Source organism: Phoenix dactylifera, chromosome 14, assembly GCF_009389715.1.
Source record: "Phoenix dactylifera cultivar Barhee BC4 chromosome 14, palm_55x_up_171113_PBpolish2nd_filt_p, whole genome shotgun sequence".
NCBI classification, from domain to species: Eukaryota; Viridiplantae; Streptophyta; class Magnoliopsida; order Arecales; family Arecaceae; genus Phoenix; species Phoenix dactylifera.
In genome coordinates, this window is record NC_052405.1 from 7,465,941 (window position 1) to 7,482,474 (window position 16,534).

The 16,534-nt window shown below is 38.8% G+C and overlaps 2 protein-coding genes across 3 annotated transcripts in view; one reads left to right on the plus strand and one right to left on the minus strand.

Moving 5' to 3' along the window:
• LOC103701340 (aspartic proteinase Asp1-like) lies at window positions 1–3,128 on the plus strand. The gene is made up of 9 exons (XM_008783369.4): window positions 1–432; window positions 549–666; window positions 799–1,031; window positions 1,685–1,918; window positions 2,014–2,149; window positions 2,228–2,422; window positions 2,507–2,582; window positions 2,692–2,779; window positions 2,884–3,128. Exons 1-9 carry the CDS (start codon window positions 224–226, stop codon window positions 2,978–2,980), a joined length of 1,386 nt encoding a protein of 461 aa, XP_008781591.2. The 5' UTR covers window positions 1–223; the 3' UTR covers window positions 2,981–3,128.
• Window positions 3,004–16,534, minus strand: part of LOC103701339 (kinesin-like protein KIN-7E, chloroplastic) — a 35,580-nt gene continuing 22,049 nt past the window's right edge. The window contains exons 13-26 of one of the 2 annotated variants that reach the window (XM_008783366.4): window positions 16,401–16,508; window positions 16,129–16,275; window positions 14,185–14,367; window positions 13,526–13,696; window positions 11,838–12,077; window positions 8,576–8,716; window positions 8,280–8,405; window positions 7,853–7,903; window positions 7,710–7,757; window positions 7,339–7,623; window positions 6,464–7,195; window positions 6,127–6,216; window positions 5,772–5,837; window positions 3,004–3,280 (exon numbers count right to left, since the gene is read on the minus strand). In XM_008783366.4, coding sequence (XP_008781588.2) covers window positions 5,820–5,837; window positions 6,127–6,216; window positions 6,464–7,195; window positions 7,339–7,623; window positions 7,710–7,757; window positions 7,853–7,903; window positions 8,280–8,405; window positions 8,576–8,716; window positions 11,838–12,077; window positions 13,526–13,696; window positions 14,185–14,367; window positions 16,129–16,275; window positions 16,401–16,508 — 2,340 coding nt within the window. In that variant the 3' untranslated portion in view covers window positions 3,004–3,280; window positions 5,772–5,819. Of the gene's footprint in view, window positions 3,308–5,771; window positions 5,838–6,126; window positions 6,217–6,463; window positions 7,196–7,338; window positions 7,624–7,709; window positions 7,758–7,852; window positions 7,904–8,279; window positions 8,406–8,575; window positions 8,717–11,837; window positions 12,078–13,525; window positions 13,697–14,184; window positions 14,368–16,128; window positions 16,276–16,400; window positions 16,509–16,534 lie in introns of both variants that reach the window. The other variant, XM_026802331.2, reaches the window with a different exon arrangement.

The window sequence follows — 16,534 nt, forward strand, 5'->3', positions numbered from 1 at the left end:
AGTTTAACTGCAGTAAAAGAGGATTTAGGCTGGGTTTAAGTGATGAATTAATCGAGTGTCGGGTATAAATACCGCCTGGCCCCCCGGCTACCGGTACCGGGCTGCAAGAAAGGTCGTTGCTCGTCTGCGTCTTCTCTCGATCTCTCCGGCCTCGGCAGCGAAGGGCGGGACCCCACCGAGCGCCGCCTCCTTCTCGCTCTTCTTTTGTTCTCTTCCGCGCCCGATGAGAATGGAAGGAAAAGGAGCGGCGCTTCTGGTCGCTCTTCTCGTCGTGGCCGCCGTCCTCGCCGCGATCCCGTCCTGCTCCGCCGCAGCCACGACCACCCTGCCGAAGAAGCCGAAGGCGTCGGCTCCGCCGCCGTCGGTCGACACCGGCCGCCGGACGCCCTCCTCCGCCGTCTTCCGCCTCCGGGGCAACGTCTATCCCAATGGGTAAGCTGGATAGTGTATTAAAAAGCTCAAGATTTGGGATTTTTTTTTTTCTTCGAACTATTGAATTAGGGATGAGGAATCGGACTCGTGGTCTCTGATTCGACCGAATCTCGCAGGGCATACTACACGACGATGAACATCGGGAATCCGCCGAAACCCTATTACATGGACGTCGACACCGGCAGCGACATCACCTGGCTCCAATGCGACGCCCCCTGCCAAAGATGCTCCAAAGTAATCACAAATATTTCATCCGAACAATTCGATAACTCTCAATTAATTAAAAAAACGAAAAGAAAAAACATCTCTATCGATCGTTTCAAGAACGTTTGAAATGATTCTTTTTGTGTCGTTGGGCTTTTCCAGGTGCCTCACCCACTGTACAAGCCGCCGAAGAGCAGCCTGGTCCCCTGCGAGAACGCGCTCTGCTACGCGGTTCACGCCTCCATCCATCAGAAGCACAAGTGCGAGTCCCCGGGGCAGTGCGACTACGAAGTACAGTACGCCGACCACGGCTCCTCCATTGGAGTCCTCGTTGCTGACGCCCTCGACCTCCCCCTCATCAACGGCTCTACCCTCCGTTCTCGCATCGCCTTCGGGTACCCAATACCTCCCCCATTGTCATTCTTGCTTTAACAGTAATATCAGGAGCTCGCGTTTTTATTCAAGAAAAGGAAGCACTCATAGAGTATCGCTGTGTTTATGGCCTCTCTAGAGTTGCTTTGTTTTTGGCTGCATTTAATTATTAATTAATAAATAAATTTATGAATTGTTATCTGAAGGTTTGGGAGTATTCTCTACACCGTTTTTTTTTTTCTTTTTTTGATGATGATGATGATGATGATGATTAGGGAGCCAAATAGCCACCCGGCCTTTATTGCTATTCCAATATGAAAACTTTACACGCAGGTACACCCCTTGTCCCTCGGTTACAACAGCGAGAAACTGTTTATCCTTTGGAAACCAACCCCATAACTCCAGTAGCAGATACAATGGCCGCGGCCAAAAAAACTCGGCTCTTTCCCTGTATCCCAAAAAAACTCGGCTGCTTTGCTGCTGCCTTTTGCTTGTGTCCGGGCCATCAGCTTCTGTGTCCCGGGCATAGCGCTGTTGAATTCCGACTGAATTGAAGGAGTTACAGAGGCCATTTCGGAGCCTGCCATGGACAGCTGAAAACAGAATGGCTGCTTAAATTTTAACAGCTTGCCGGCAGTCATGGAATGATTTCTAAGAAATGAGTTCCTTGTTGCAGGTGCGGGTATGACCAGCTGTTCAGGAACCCGGAGGAGCGGATGCTGACGGACGGTGTGCTGGGGCTCGGCTTTGGGAAGGCCAGCATCCTATCCCAGCTGAGTGACTCGGGGGTTATCCACAATGTAATGGGCCACTGTCTCAGTAGCAGAGGAGGCGGCTATCTTTTCCTGGGGGATGGCCTAGTCCCTCCCTCTGGGATAACCTGGGCGCCCAAAATTCCATTTGGAGACAGGTTACTCGGATTCCTGCCCCTATCTGGGTTCAACTGTAGTTGCTTATGATGCTAACGTTGTATTGCTAACTAAATTTGCTTTTGATTTGGATCAGCAATTATTACTCGCCAGGGCCAGCAAGCCTCCTCTTGGGGACCCAGTCTTTGGGGTCCAAGCTCCAGGTGGTATTGGACAGCGGAAGCTCCTATACCTACTTCGGATTTCAACCGTACCGAGATTTTATATCTGCGGTAATCGAAATTGGATATATTTTCTCTCTTTGCTTAGATAGCATGGATTGTTTAGAGCTAAGTTTCCTTCTCTTACAGATAAAAAAGGATCTATCTAGACAGCCACTGAAAGATGCACCTGATGACAAATCTCTACCCTTGTGCTGGAAAGGCCCGAGATCGTTCAGGTCTGTACTTGATGTCAAGAAGTATTTCAAGCCATTGGTTCTAAGCTTTGGGAATGGGAGGAAAGCAACGATGGAAATACCTCCGGAGAATTATCTGATCGTTTCGGTATCCCCTGCTATCGTACCTTTTTCACCGTACAGATAAGAAAATTGCCGAATGACAGGATGCCTTGTTGCTTTTTGATTGCAGAAGAAAGGCAATGCATGCTTGGGCATTCTCAATGGCACGGAAGCTGGTCTACCTCATGATCTCAATGTGATCGGAGGTAAAATTCTTCAAATTTGCTAACACCGGCAAACAGGCATTTTGTTCTTTTCTTTTCCTTTTTTTGTTGATTGACTAGAGATTTCCGTTCCCTTCCTGGATGGCTGCAGATATATCCTTGCAGGACCTCGTGGTCATTTATGACAATGAAAGGCGGCAGATTGGATGGGGCCAAGCAAACTGTGACAGGGTTCCTAAGTCTGGAAACTCCCTTGTGTGATAATTTGCTTCCTTTTACATGGCAGTGCGCAAAAGAAGGGATTTCTCACAATGCAATTCTTTTCTTCTCTTTATTCAAACAGTGCAGATAGAATTGATGGCTTCTGCCAGCCTCAATTTGCCAGCATGGGTATCCTAACAGAGGAGTGTCCTGCTTACTACCATTCAGATACAGTTTGACCTAGATAGAAGGAAAATGGCTCTGAAAATGAAATGAAGACAGGAGCTTGCATTGTGTCTGTCTCGATGTTTACATATGTGGATACAAACATTCAAAATTTATAATGATACCTCTCGAACATTTGTTAGTACAATAAATACATCAAAATTGTCAATCAGTTGAAATATGACGATCATGTTGCAGCGCAGTCATCATACTGCAAGCTCCTTGAATCAGGCAACGTGGGAAATGCTTCTGCATTTTCTTCTAAACATTCAACATGGTTTCTTTTCGCATAAACTGTACACGCGGGGTCGCATCTACACAAATGTTCCGCATTAGTTTCCCTGTGGCAATTAAAATCTGGAGGTTCATGTAGGGTGTACTCGAGAAGGAAGTGAGTTTGCAACAGGTCATGCTAGTATAACTACAAGCAAGCATGCAGAAGCATTCCACTACCGTTAGTTGCCTCATATTTATTAAAAACAGGGACGGTGCTCAATAGCACAAAAATAAAGGTGCATAACAGGAGGAAAAATGTTGGGATAACAGTCCAGCAACAGTAGTTATTTTGACACATAAAAATATGATATTAGTCAAGAGCGAAAAAACTAAAGATGCATCATAAATATGAAAACCTTATGGCTGTCCAGTAATAATATAAAAAAGCATCTGAGACAATTTCAAACTATCTCATGAGACTTTTACACGGTTTGAACTTCTCTAGGTGGGCAACCTAGGAATTTATTAGGATAGGATAACGGTAAGACATGAACATCCTTAAACTAGGATAGGAGTAGAGATAATTTGGCAAGAAAAAAGGTTTCTAGCCATCTAATAGCATTTTCGCCATACAATTATTAGCACTACAATAGGAACGAGCAAGAGCTAAGCCGCTGACCATTGCCTAATGTTTTGAGGCGTAGAAATGAAAACTGTGGGATCCCCTGGGATCTAACTTTTTCCTGGTGGGAAAAAAAGGCAAGAGTGGAAGATCTAAGGTGCACAGCGTCCTCAATGCCAACCAATCGTGTTTGTGGAGCGGAACCACCTACTACAAGATTATAATCAAACCAGCAAATTGCTCATGCCAACAGCCCATTCTTCAACGAGTAGCCATCTGCTTAAGCTGAAGGTTTATTTCAGTCAGATAGGACAACCCATATAGCCGTGTTAAATTCCATTTACTTCTAAAGTCTTGCCTTCTGTGCTCGACTAGATTTATCTTTCATTGACCTATTACATCCTATAAGACATGGATAAACATCATTCTGCTTTACTAGGAATTGCTCTAACACACGTGACATGCAAAGATGCTAGTGGATCATGGAACTACAATAAGCTTCTCTCTAGATATTTAGGGTTACATCACACTATGGAATGCTCTCTGTTCTCCGAATAAAAAGATATTGACAGGAACCTGGAAAGTTGAACATGTTGCTAATAGACTGGAATCAATCAATGATGACCCCTGCAGTTTTTAGACTTACTAATCAAACATTTTACATCATCCTTGAGGTGTGCATACGCTAAATCAACTTTTACTCACAATTTCCTTGGAAAAACTCTGCAAGATTTGAGTCAGAGGTCTCACTATAAGTAGTTAATACCCAGAGTTCTGCAGCCAACTCCATTCTTCCTGAGCTCCTGGCTGATAGGAACCCCTCATGGGAAAACAGTAGAGGTAAACAAATCAAGCATAGGAACTTTGGGGTCCAAAACAATTGGTTGTTCTATTTCCTGAAATTAGTTTGAAAATCAAATTTGAAGCAAATACCTACCCGTTAAAAGGATAAAACACTCCAGTTGGTTTGAATCTTGATGACAACAAAGTAGGATAAATGATAATCATGGCACGGAAAACACAATTGAAACAGGAGTAAAGTCTTCAGCCAGCCTCCTGTCAGAATCTTCAATTTTAAGACTTCTAGCACCGAGGCACAAAAAATTTAGGTTACTGATAGCAAGACAAGACTGTTCCTCATATATTCACTTATCCAGATTATATCCAACTGAAAAGCCCCTTTTTGACTGGGAAGACTGTTTGGCACAAGTACTGCCCCTCAGTTCATATAGTAGGCATGACCCACTAGAGATGAATAGGTCCAAAATTCCTCTTGAAGATGTAAATCATTGATATGCTTGTAACAGTATTATTGATTAAAGACATCCCTTTTACTTAACCAAGTGAAAAAGGAAAAAGAGAACCTGAACTTGATTACGGGAGGAGCAGCAAGGAAGGGGGGGTCAACAAAAGGAACTAGAGCATGGAAATGCCGAGGACTCCGGCCTCCAAATCCTCTCCAAAGCCTATGTGACCACCCATATGACCGCCATGTAGTTCAGTCCCATATCAAGGTCACTAAGGCCCTATGCAGGATGGCCAGGAGGTAACATGGACCAATTTTTGAAACAATGTTGATTCAACACTTGACATAATTTGGCACAAATTGTGTCCAAACAAACAAGAAAATGTTATCCAGAATCTAGGACTTCTGCTTGGATTTTCTTTAAAACATTAAACAAAAGGCAGTTCTAGTGCTCTCAGTTTGTTTATATCTCTTTTCTCTGAGACTATACATCAGAAATATAGCAGTGATAATACCATTTAGCATTACAATATGAATGTCACAATGCACATGAAATCAGCAGAATTCTCAATATGAATTTAATGATCAATCACAATTTTTGGTTCATTTTTTACTATTCATTTTTTTCCTAAATGTCCAAATGCTCATACATATAAAGTTTAACACCCATACTTCATATGCATGGAATAAATCAAAGAATAAATTCAATATAGACACAAACCTCCGGGAGACTAACAAAAGAATCAACACCATGGAACTTCGCTTACTACTAAGCCCGGTTTGTTAACTGCAAATCAAAATTCAAAGATTCATTAGTTGAAACAAGGACTGAAGATCTCTATTGAAAAGAAGAAAAAAAACAAAAGAAAAAAATGCTCGTAAGATTACCTCTCAATACATAAAGATATGAAATCTCAAAAAGTCAGTATACATTCTAGAAGGATAATAAAACACAAATAGATGATAAACTTTGAAGTTGCAGCAATGCTGAAGGACAATAGTAACATTCCACATAAACAGTTCAATTTTTAAAATCAATATCAGGATGCTAGTAATGCACACCAAGAAAACATTACCTTTTCTTGGCATATTTTTGCTAGTGCTTCAACATGAAAATTCTGCTGTTCTTCAAGAGCTTTGGAATCTAGGCCAGTAAGGTCTTCACCCTGATACAAACATAGGTAACATTCAGCTCAACTTGCTCCCGTGCAAACAAATAATTGTGAGGATACTGTGGCACACTATTTCATTGTTTAGTATATACACCATCCAGCCATGTATTGCATTGTGTTAATCCATACAAAAGATTACTCCAGGATCTAACTAATAAGGCAAGATCCTACTACAGTTATTAGTCAAACTAATGAGAATAGAGGGGAAAAAAATTGTTGCAAGCAGGATAATTTAGTGTACCTTCAGTCTGGAAATAACGTGTTCCAATTCCTTGCAGCGTCTTTTTTCATATTCATAAGCAGTTCTTGCTTCTTCCAAGCTACTAATGGCATCTGTAGCTATGTTGTCCGAAAAATTTTCCCCCATAAACCTTATAGCGTTATTACCGTTAGATGGAAGAAAACCATTTCTTTTTGATGGAAACTCATATTCATTCAACCCTTTAGATAAGGATTCATCAGAAATGCCATTTTTCTTAATTTTTGCAACAAGCACCCACATGTTTGCAAGCTCATTTTCTAAGTCATTTTCACGTCGTTTAGCCTCATCAATTCTTTTTTGTAGCTCGGCCTCTCTTTGATCCTTTTCAGATAATGCAACCTCCAAAGAAGCTTCTCTCTGGCATTTCACAGCAAGCTCCTTCTTTAACTCCTCAATCAAGTTCCCATCCTCCAACTTCTTCAAGTGCACATTGGCATGATCTTGCTTCCCATCACATTGATTGTACCTCTGGCCATTAGATCTGCCAAATGTCATGTCCTTTGCTGCAGCTAAGTCACCAGTCAATTTTGCATTTTGGTAAGAAAGCTTGGTAACTTCTTCAGCCAAATTTCTAAGCTCAACAGCAGCTGCTGCAGCCAATTCCTTGGCATACAAAGCTTCCTCAGCCAGCTTTTGGCTATGAATTTCAAGTCCATCCTTTTCTTCAGTTAACCTCACCTTTTCTTGTTTCAGATTCTCAATCTCAACAGCCTAAATCACAAGAAATATGGAAAATGTCCCGTTATCATTGTCATATGCAAATTTCTTGAGAATCAGGGAAAGACATCGTCAGTTAAACAGTGGAATAGGGAATTTTTAGCAAAGATTGTTTACAAAAGTACAAAGAAGATTACCTGCATGAGAACTTGGGTCTTTAGGGATGACTCTTTATTACTTTCCTCATGTACCTCATTAGAAAACACATGAGACAAGCCTGTGGTACTTGATGAAGTATTTTCATCAAAACAAGTTTCTTTGGATGAGTTAGTTCCACTGACCAGTTCACCATTTTCTTTAGACGATTCAACCAAAGATGCACTAATCGCACTATTCTCTCTTCTGTAACCTTTGTCTGATAAAGAACTGAGTTGCTGTCTTAGCATTGAAATGGCATCCTGAAGTTCAGCAATTTCAGATATCTGCATAAAGTTGATCAAGCTTGTAAGAATGAGGCATCTTAACCCTGAAAAGAAACAAAATCTGTAATGCCATTATCCAATCTCACCTTCACCTGTAGCTGCTCTTGAAGAATTCTATTATCTGCAGACATGATCTTTTAAAAACAAACCCATAAAAAGTGAAATGAATATCAGCAATGAATGTAAAGAAAAAACAATGCATTTACTAGAAGGCAGAATTTGCACGTACCTCAAGATCGAATGTCTTCTCACTTAATTCACTTGTTAGTTTTGAGAGCGTCTACACAAAGGTAAAAGTTATGCATTAGACATCAAGATTAAAAGATCATCAATAATCGACAGCAGTAGCCAGAAGCAAGGGAAGTCATTTCACCCAAAAGTGATAGCCAGTCAACAATTTAGAAAGGTAGAGGAACATGAAGACATGTCTAACATAGATGAAATACTATAGTTAAGGACAGTTGCAAATATAAAAGCAGGAAGATACCAAAAATGCAAGCACGAGCGTAGTGTTAGCAAGTTCTAAATTATAGTATCTGTCAGATTGCAACTGGTCATTATTCCCTGTGACTTCTTCCTTTGATTCTTAATTGAGCTGTGAAAGCTCTAATATATAGCAGTTCTGAAGGCCTTCCGGACAAGTTTGTACAGGATACCTGAGACATTTCAATGCTGTTTGATGACTGCTGGGTCACTTCAAAAGATCCAGCCATCCGTTGCTCAAGCACACGCATTTGTAGCTTCTTTTCATTGATTTCATCCTTCAGCTTTTGCATTTGCTCCTACAAAAACACAAGGAAAAGCTTCATATAATCAATCACAGGAAGTCTTCTCAATATCTAGCAAAACCCGAGAAAAAGGTTTCATGAAGCTGCCCGAACAGATAAGATAGGGCATGTTCAGTACATTCATGTCTACATATTCAGATAAAAGTTTCACGTAGTTCACATGCCTGAATTTGCAAATCTTCAGGGTCGCTAGCTGCTTGCTCTGACAGTCTTTTAAGAGAGCTTGTACATAATGCTACTTCCCCTGCCAACATTTTCACCTGCTCGCGAAGAAGATCCATTTGATCGAGGATAGTAGTTCCAGTCTGCAAGACAGTTAAATAAAACTTTAAGTCAACTGTGGGTGATATACTATAGCCATTTTTGCAGCTGATAAATACAAAATTTTGACTTATAAGTTATAATACATGTCCTAGGGCAACTATGCAAATGAGCAGGGCAAAATTTTTTTTTTTTGGGATGTCGCCGCTGTGCGCTTGATCAGTTGGTAGATATATCCTTATGTTTTGTTCACTCTCATTGTATTTTGGGTGTGATGTTGAGAGCAAATACTTTTACTGATCATCTTTCTTAAACTTGTGGATTTAACCAGTTTTTTTTTTTTTTTGTTTTGTTTTTTGAAGACCCCAAAAAAGGTTGGGAAAGTATCAATATGCAAAAAAATGTTTCTTCATATTTACTATTTGACATTATGCAAAATATTCGGGTTTTTGATTCAAAAAATAGAAAAAAGTAATATTGCAACCAATTCTTCATATCACTGGTTAAATTTATACATTCTAATAAATATGTTGTTTGACATTGTTAAACCTGGATTATTTACAATTTGACATGTCTATAATTGTGCATTTCATGGAATGACTAAGCTCGGATATGATTTTTTTCAAGAAAAAAGCTTCTGATTCATGTTGTATTTTACTTTAAAATGGTCTGGAGATTAGGGATAATGTGCAGTATTCAGTAAGATATTAGAAGGCAGATTGTTGAGATTAATATTAATATTAATATTCAATTAATTCTAACCAATATGAGAGGTGAAGGCAACACCATGTACAATGTAAATTTTTAACACAAAACACCTCAAATGGCAGACATGTGAAGCAGGCTAAAATGAAAAATTAAATATAGCAGTCAAATCAACAAATTTCAATAAAAATTGCCAAAAAAATGGAAGAAATAAGAATGCATTTTTTATGATTGTACAAGTCAATGACATCTTTATAGACGTAGCTGGCAGTAATATTTTAGTCTTGCTGATTTCAAATTTTGAGGGTCTATAGTAACCTCATATTACTAAGATATTTCATTTACAGATACATCACCAAAAAAAAGAAACATGCAAAAAACTGATTTTCCAAAACTATCTAAAGCAGTTCGATGCGAAATGATCCAAAATTTGATTAAGAAAATGAAATTAGGGAAACAAATTTCAGATTTCCACGATTTCCTTTCCAGGCTCTTGAACATCATTTTCAGAATATGTGATTGTCTAGCTTTATAAAAGAAAGAAAGACCACAACGTTGAATTTTTTTTTTAAGATTTTTGACATCAAACAATTGTAAGTGCAAACAATATGGGTCTAAACAACCCCTAACTTAACCCGATAATAGAGTCCCACCAGGACACCAACTTAAGCAACCCTTGGGATGTCACTAATAGTTTTCTTTCTCAAAAGTAAAGATTTTTAACAATGCTATAATTCTTTAGAAATCACTGGATTAGAAGCAAATAGACCTCTTTTCAGAGTTTCAGCCCTCATCCTTATTCTGCACTTTTTGACAGAAGGTTTTAAAATCCCAAAAGGTAGGAGCTTTAATACTTGCCAAACTCCAACTTTTTACAGTGAAAAAAGAAACATAAGAAGGATAGCTATTCTAACTAAAATAAACTTTTAAAACGCTCATCACCTAAGCTGATCAGATAAAATCCCTCTGTTTCTCAATTTGGATGACTATTTCTTGAATAAATCGTTTCCCAAGGAGGCCAGGTGCTATTTAACTTCTTGGTCTCCTACTAGACCCTCAGTCATAGTAGAATTCCACCTGTGTGCCTCATCTAACAAAAAGGGGACTGGGGTGGGGGTGGACACTAAGTGGCTAACCATTTTTGAGGGTCCTCCCACTTAATCTTGCACTTTAGAAGACAAGCCGATCATAGCATGCCCTGGAGGCTTCGGAATGCAAAACAATCAAATTTTATATTTTTTAATATCATCAGTCCATTAAGCAGTCCAACCCAAGCTTTCAAAACCCGTAGGATAGTGGTGTCCCAGTTTTTACATGGAATGGGATGCCCCATTATCCAGCCTTGTCCCGGCAACAGTCCCGATTGAGTGTCCTGTAGGTACCCTCCATCTCTCCCCCCTTCTTTCCTTTCCTTTCCTTTTCATTCTTTCTTTTTCTTCTTTCTTTCCTTTCTTCTTTTTCTCCTCCCATTTTCCTTACCGTCCTTTCTTTCCTTTGCTTCTTCTTTCTTTTTATTATCCCTTCCTTCACTTATTTCTTTCTTTCCTTTTCTCATTCTCTCTTTCCTTTCTTTCTCCCTTCCTTTCATTCTTTTTGTTCTCCCTTCCTTTCTTTCCCCTTTCTTCTTCTTTCCTTTCACTTTTCCTTTTTTCTTCTTCTTTCCCGCATAGATGGGTTTCGGAGTCCTGGTCCTGTTTTCTTACAGGAATGGGATGGGACAGCCGGGACGCCCCCTATCCCTCCGGGACTTAAAATCTTGGTCCAACTTTTTATTCCAATTATAGATCACTTCCATGACTTGGCAAAAGCATAAACACATGCAAGGATATAATATAATATGTTGTAAAATTGATTCCTGTTTGGATATTGAGGGGATCAATTTATAAATTAATATTGAATATTGTCAAGTTAGTAGTACTTCCCTTTGACTTATAACAACTTATTCGACATTTTATATTCCATTTTCAGAGAATACCTCTTCTTCAGATTTTTTTTTCCTCAATTTATTTTTTAAAGACTGTTACTTTTTAACCGCTTTGGCCCTGCCTAGATCACAAGTGGCAGCCTGGCCACCCACCTGCCCATAATTTTTTACACTAAGTGCGCATAAATCAACTATAGGTAGCTAATTTATTTCACAATAGTGATAAAATATGGTGCGACTACTAGAGAGATTTTGTTTACATATTATATATGCAAACACATAAGCATAAACATATGCAAGTGCATACGCATGTCTGAACTCACGTGCACACGCGCACAAACAAACATACAACCACACAACACATACACACACACACACACACACACACACACACACACACACACACAGAGTTGAAATGTAAGCAATGGATAATTGAAATCAAGCAACCAGAATTAAAACCAAATATTTAGTCATGAATATCGTCCATTAACCTAAATATCAGTTATAGAAACTCAGTTTCAAGAATGTTGTCTCACCGGTGGAAGCCGTCGCCCTTTTACTGTTGCACTAAACAAATCACCTGCTTGTGTTTTTTCTGGAAAGGAATCAATGAATGAAGAAGGATCATCCCCTTTTCTACTAACAGATTTTCTTTGTCCATCCTTCAGGTCAAATAACAATTGTTTCTGTTGTGATGACTGCGAGCAGGATGGTGACCCACTGGCAGAGCTCTCACTCCCTGCTCTGGGAGACAGTCCAGAAAGTTGCTCTGGTTTCTGCATGAAAAGGAACTAATCTCAAATATCTGGTGTGCTTCATTCATGTAGATATATAATAGCCAAGTGCACTAGCTTTCAGCAGGTCAGCAAGAATCAAGTCTTACAATATGAAATATCATGACTCCATAGGACACAATAGTCACTTCATAGCTGATATCAATGTCAGAAACAATATGACAAAATTTTGATTATACATCTCAAAAGGGCCATGACAAGATGAACTAATTTTAGAATCACTGATACTATGGAGATGAAAGATTAGGTTATCTACAAGTTGAGTTGGTTCCAGATGTTACCTTTCAGCATGATTCAAAATGGAGTTAAATCAGATTCATGTCTAACATCTGGAATTGTATCAGGCAATTTGACGTAATAGCACTCTAGGAGAGGCTCTTGACAGATCAAGGTGGGCACAATAGAAGAAAGGAGTGATATGAGATTATAAAGAATGCCTTAATCACTTTTGAGAGAACACGGAGCTAAAGATAAGGCCTTAACCTGCTCTTCGAACTAGGATGAGAGCATTAAATTTATAAAATTGGGCTCCTTGAGTCCATAAAACAAGATATGGAAAAATGATCAGCATGTTCCAGAGAAGAAGAGCTGGAAAACTTTCAGCTGCATATCTTCACTAGTAGAAGCAACAGGCTAACTTCCGTGCATTATATGACGGCCTCACAACATGGAAAATAAGCATAGGTAGTGTGTACAATCCATACATAGTAGAGTAAAGCATGCATATATTAGATGGAATTAGCTTCTACTCCACTGACTCCCACAGTCCCAATCATTGTATCAAGGTATCAAAAGACTAAAGCAATAAAGGCATCATGCAGCTTGTATAGGTAATCATGAAATTGGGGACTAAAGTGAAAAAAAAATCAGGTTCAATTCGTTTCAACCAAGGTACTACCATATCCGACACAATATTGATACCTATATCATTTCAACTTTGTTAACCACTAGAAATTAATTTTTAGTTTTGCACTAGTGTCTAGAGTTAGCTTAGCATATTTACATGATCTTATAAAGTAGCTAGAATTTTGTGCATGTATGTTTATTCCCAATGTTTTCTAGACTTTTATTTATCAAGTAAATTTTAGTCAAGAAAGTCATAACAAACCTCTACAATTGCCACTAAATATTCCAAATATAGCAAGGCTGCATATATGATGACTTTTTGTCTTCATATTACGAAATCAAATTACATATGCTTAGAGCACAAATTCTGTCATATATCATGATTCAGCAATAAACTCGCCATCATTTGTGGAAATGCTATATTTCTGATATTTGCCAAATGATTGCACCATATAGTTTGCAGTCAAGCCATATCACAAACATTTTACAGAATATAGAACAGCTGCAACATGTATTATACTAACAAGAAATAAACTGGAAGAGAAAAGTTTTCTACACCAGGGAAAAAGGCAGTCGAGACACACCCTTAATTTGAGCCACCCAAGCATTCCCCGCCTCCGATTCCTTTTATCAAACCTTATAGTCTCATCTAGGCTACTGGCATCAGGTTTTCCCTCCACTGAAATATCTGAATCAAGACTGACCACATCATCATCAACAATGTATTCCCGCTTCCTATCAGGCAAGTAAACAAGCTGCAATCACAGCGAAAAATAGTAATATATAAGAATTTGATGAGAGGAAATTGCAATATTTTCTTAACATTGGAGAAACAATTGATGTATCAAAAGAAGATGAATTTGGTTCATGTACAGTGATTAAACGACCAAATGGAAAGGGAAACTTGAATCCCAAATGGAAAGGGAAACTTGAATCCATATCAGACTTTATCTGTTTATGACCCAATTAAATCCGAAACAATAACAGATAGGTTCAGTTAGGAAGAATGAAGTAGGTGAGGTTCAATTTGCAGATCACTTAATTAGGAGCCAACAATTTTACTAAGCTTGTTCCATCAGTTCAAGCAAAGTATTTTATAATCCATAACAACAAATCTAGTCCCATGTCAAATCTACTTGATGTCATCATAATGCTGAACTCAAAAACCCTATTTAGACTAAAATTAAGGACAGAAACAAGAACGCTCCTAGAACAGTAAAAGATAATTGGTAAGAATAGCAACCTCGTCTTCCCCAAAAGAGTGCCTCCGTCTATGCCCAACCTTTTCTGAAATGTTTGAAGATATAGTATTCTTCGTGGACACCAATATTAGTTTTGTCAACCGCTGAATCCGACCCATTAGGGCTGCTTTTGCTTCCTCCTCCTCTTCCAATCTTGACTGCAACTTAACTTGGCCAGCTTCCAGCTTTCCAGTTTCAAAAAGATATGTTAGTCCCGAGTATTTTTGAAAGAAGAAAAGATTTGTCTTATCACAATAAGTTGCTTGTGGTTCAAAATGAATCAGCTTCTAAGAACGAGATTTGTGGGGCATATAAGATGTTCGGTGACCCATTGGCAAATAGCGAGTGAATTTCACCCCCATAAGATCTAAAGAAAACAGAAATTTCATAATATGTAATGCACAGAAGAAAATATAGTAAAAACAATTACAAGTTCTTGTCTGATATAAATCCAAAAGGGTATCACTTTCCCCTTTCTTCTCACATTTCCTACGTTATAGAATGATGTAGGAAAAATCAAGAAAAACAAATGCTGAATCTTCAATCCACCAAGCACTTGGATGTCAATGATGTTGTTATATATAAAATTTCATGAGGAAGTTAACGAGCTACTTAACGTACTAACATGCGATCTGAGGCCATTAAACTATTTCATTGAACTCTTTTTCCCCTAGTTGCCATTCATTGTTAAATGATTTTGATGACTCTGCGTTACTAACTACGAAAGTCTGTCAAACCATCCTGAACTAGGCGGTTCAGGGCATATACAAAACTAAACCAGCAAGGAACAAAAAATGATTCAGCCATCCAAAAATAAATAGGGTTAGAACCGGTCCAAACCAGGCTGAACTGATCGGTTCTAACAAGTTTCGGATAGTTCTAACAAGTTTCGAATAGTTCTAACCCAATTTGCCGGGCTGAGCTAGGCCCTTTTGTAAAAGCCCGACCTCTCCCCCTCCCGGCATACAATCAATCTCTCTCTCTCTCTCCCTCTCTCCTCTCTTCAAAATCCTAGCCATCGTGCTCTCTCTCCCGATTCCCCCACCTCACCTTCCTCCTAACCAACACCACCCCCACCCCCCACCCGGCATCTTCTACCGATAATGCCATGGGGGCCCTTGCTGATTACTCCGGCCCCAATCGACAAACTCAAGCCTCGGATTCACGAGCTGCGGCGTCTGATTTGCCTCCCCTTATCTACTAGGTCCTTCCTCCCATTCTTTCTCTCCACCTTATTATCTCTTTCTCACTCGTTTGCTTTTCCATGGTAAATTATGTCATCGTTGGCCCCTATATATATATTCTTCAACTTCCAAAATTTTAAGTCTAAAGTGATCATGCTTAACATCACATCCCAAGGTCAGTACTCTTCTTTGTTTCATTGCACTAGATTGTGCTGCTCCCCTGTGAAACCAGACATTTATGTCGTACTAAGCAGGTTACTTCCATAGACTCTGAAAGATATGGTAAAGTATAGAAAAGGCACAAAGAATTTGAAAGATAAGAACTTTTTCAAATTAGTCTTAAAAGTTAAAAAAAAAATCTGTTTGTTTATCATCAGCCAGTCTAAGCAGAACTAAACAAATATTAGAGGGTTCAAAAGATTAAAAGCACCGTGCATTATACATATGCATTTATACAGAAAAAAACGTTCTTTATCAAAATTAGGTGAGTCATTAGCATTAAGCAAAGGAGCTACATAAACCAGACATGTTAAATAATTAAATATCAATATTTGTTACTGTACAAGCGTTCAAGATCAAATCCTAAAAAAAAGAGCATAACTTCTAAAGCATGATCATGCCATGATACTAAGAAGTACCAAAAAAATACAGAATGATATGAAAGTGTTTTCAATTCGTGACATCAGAAAGATCTCTAGCAATAAATTGGAAGTATCAGTAATGTACCAAATATGTTTGACTTCCGTATACAAAGGCACTAACCTGAAGTTTCAGATTAACAAGATCTTCTTGATTAGCATCAAGCAGGTATGGTTTCTCCATGATGCCACGTTTTAATTGCTGCAACTCTTGCTTTAAATAGGAAATCTCTCTTTGATATTTCTTTATGAGGGACTTCTCATCCATTATCTAAAATTATGTACTAATCAGTTAATCATGTGATAGATTGGATGAACATTAACATAAAGTCCTGATCAGATTGCTCTTGTAATGGATATCAATAAAAAATAGCATATAAATAATAATACCATCACCTTATTTTGAGAAGCTTTGATTTCCACATGTTTGCTTCGATGTGCAAACTTTAATGTGTTGTGCGTCTCTTCACTATTGCTAGAAGCAGGTGTTACCGTGCAGATAAGCTGCCAACAATACGGAGAAAAAATTT